Raw genomic sequence first — 1,214 nt, forward strand, 5'->3', positions numbered from 1 at the left:
TTAGTAGGTACTGCCTATCCATACCAAAAATTAAATAAAATCTTTAATAGTATGATAAGATGTTCAATTTAATATATTTAGTGCTATTTGATTATTAACCTATAGATGAGTACTATAATGGTTGTTTATACTTGTTTGATGCATAATTGTTTTACTTACTTTATCAGGGAATGAACTCGGAGGTATTGTAAAATTTCCATTTACAAATTGTGATTCTCGATATTGTTGGATAGTGAAATTCCCAAGGATGTTGGGATGCATAGAAACTTTTTTAAACCGTATAGTATACGTCAACATTGGATTGTACTAAAAATCACAGTAAAATAATTTTTGGAATTAGGTAATTTAAATCTATATAAATAAATATATTAAATCATACATTTTACTATTACTCAAAATTTATAATCACTACTAAAAATTCTTATTTATTTTCCGGCAATTAAAATCTACATTAAAATAATAGTTTTTTACTAGTATTAAAAACATCTACTAAAGATTGATATAATTGTTTATTTATTTTCCTTTACTTACAGGTACCTGCATTGATATAATAATCACATAAATTATGATCACATGTTCTTCATTAAATTCATTTGTTAAGTGCATTTTTAGATTTTGAGCATTGTAGGGTGCCGGGTGGTGCTGGACCAGAAATTCTGGTCCTATGTAAAATGTAATAATATAGTTGTCACTTTCTAGGTTAAAAGTGTATGTAATTTATATTTCTCAGAAAGCACTAACCTCAGATTTATAGTCATCTAAAACCTTATTAATATCACAAGAAATATCACAGAATACAGATATTATTATCTGAGTAAAATATGTAAGTAGACTAAAATATGTCGCACGGCCTCCTCCTAAAAGTACTTCGTAATATTATTACATGACTACACGAGTTTATACTAACCAACATCACATGTTTGACGAAATCTCCAACGATCAGAATAAAAATTAATTTTAATGCTGCCATTATTAGAGTGTATGTGGCTATACTATAAATTGAAGTTAAGTGTAAAATACTTAAAAATACTCATACGAAAAGAATAAAATATATGGATGCTATTAGCTGACACAATATTATTCTTATTACACTGTTTGTCCGTAGTTCGTTTTGCAAAAACTTTTATATAATTTATAGTCGTATAAACCGTTACGTGATGATAATGTAATTGACTCACAATGTATAGGTATTAATAATAATTTACAACACAAAC

At 26.7% G+C, this 1,214-nt stretch overlaps 1 protein-coding gene across 1 annotated transcript in view; it reads right to left on the reverse strand.

Annotated features, from left to right (window-relative positions):
- The window catches only part of LOC115034404, an 8,851-nt gene extending 7,881 nt beyond the window's left edge, over positions 1-970 (reverse strand). The window contains exons 1-2 of the mRNA XM_029491214.1: positions 908-970; positions 160-306 (exon numbers count right to left, since the gene is read on the reverse strand). Of these exons, the coding sequence (XP_029347074.1) occupies positions 160-306; positions 908-970 (210 nt within the window). The remainder of the gene's footprint in view (positions 1-159; positions 307-907) is intronic.
- Between the last annotated feature and the right edge of the window lie 244 nt (positions 971-1,214).

The sequence above is a fragment of the Acyrthosiphon pisum genome, chromosome A3, assembly GCF_005508785.2.
Source record: "Acyrthosiphon pisum isolate AL4f chromosome A3, pea_aphid_22Mar2018_4r6ur, whole genome shotgun sequence".
NCBI classification, from domain to species: Eukaryota; Metazoa; Arthropoda; class Insecta; order Hemiptera; family Aphididae; genus Acyrthosiphon; species Acyrthosiphon pisum.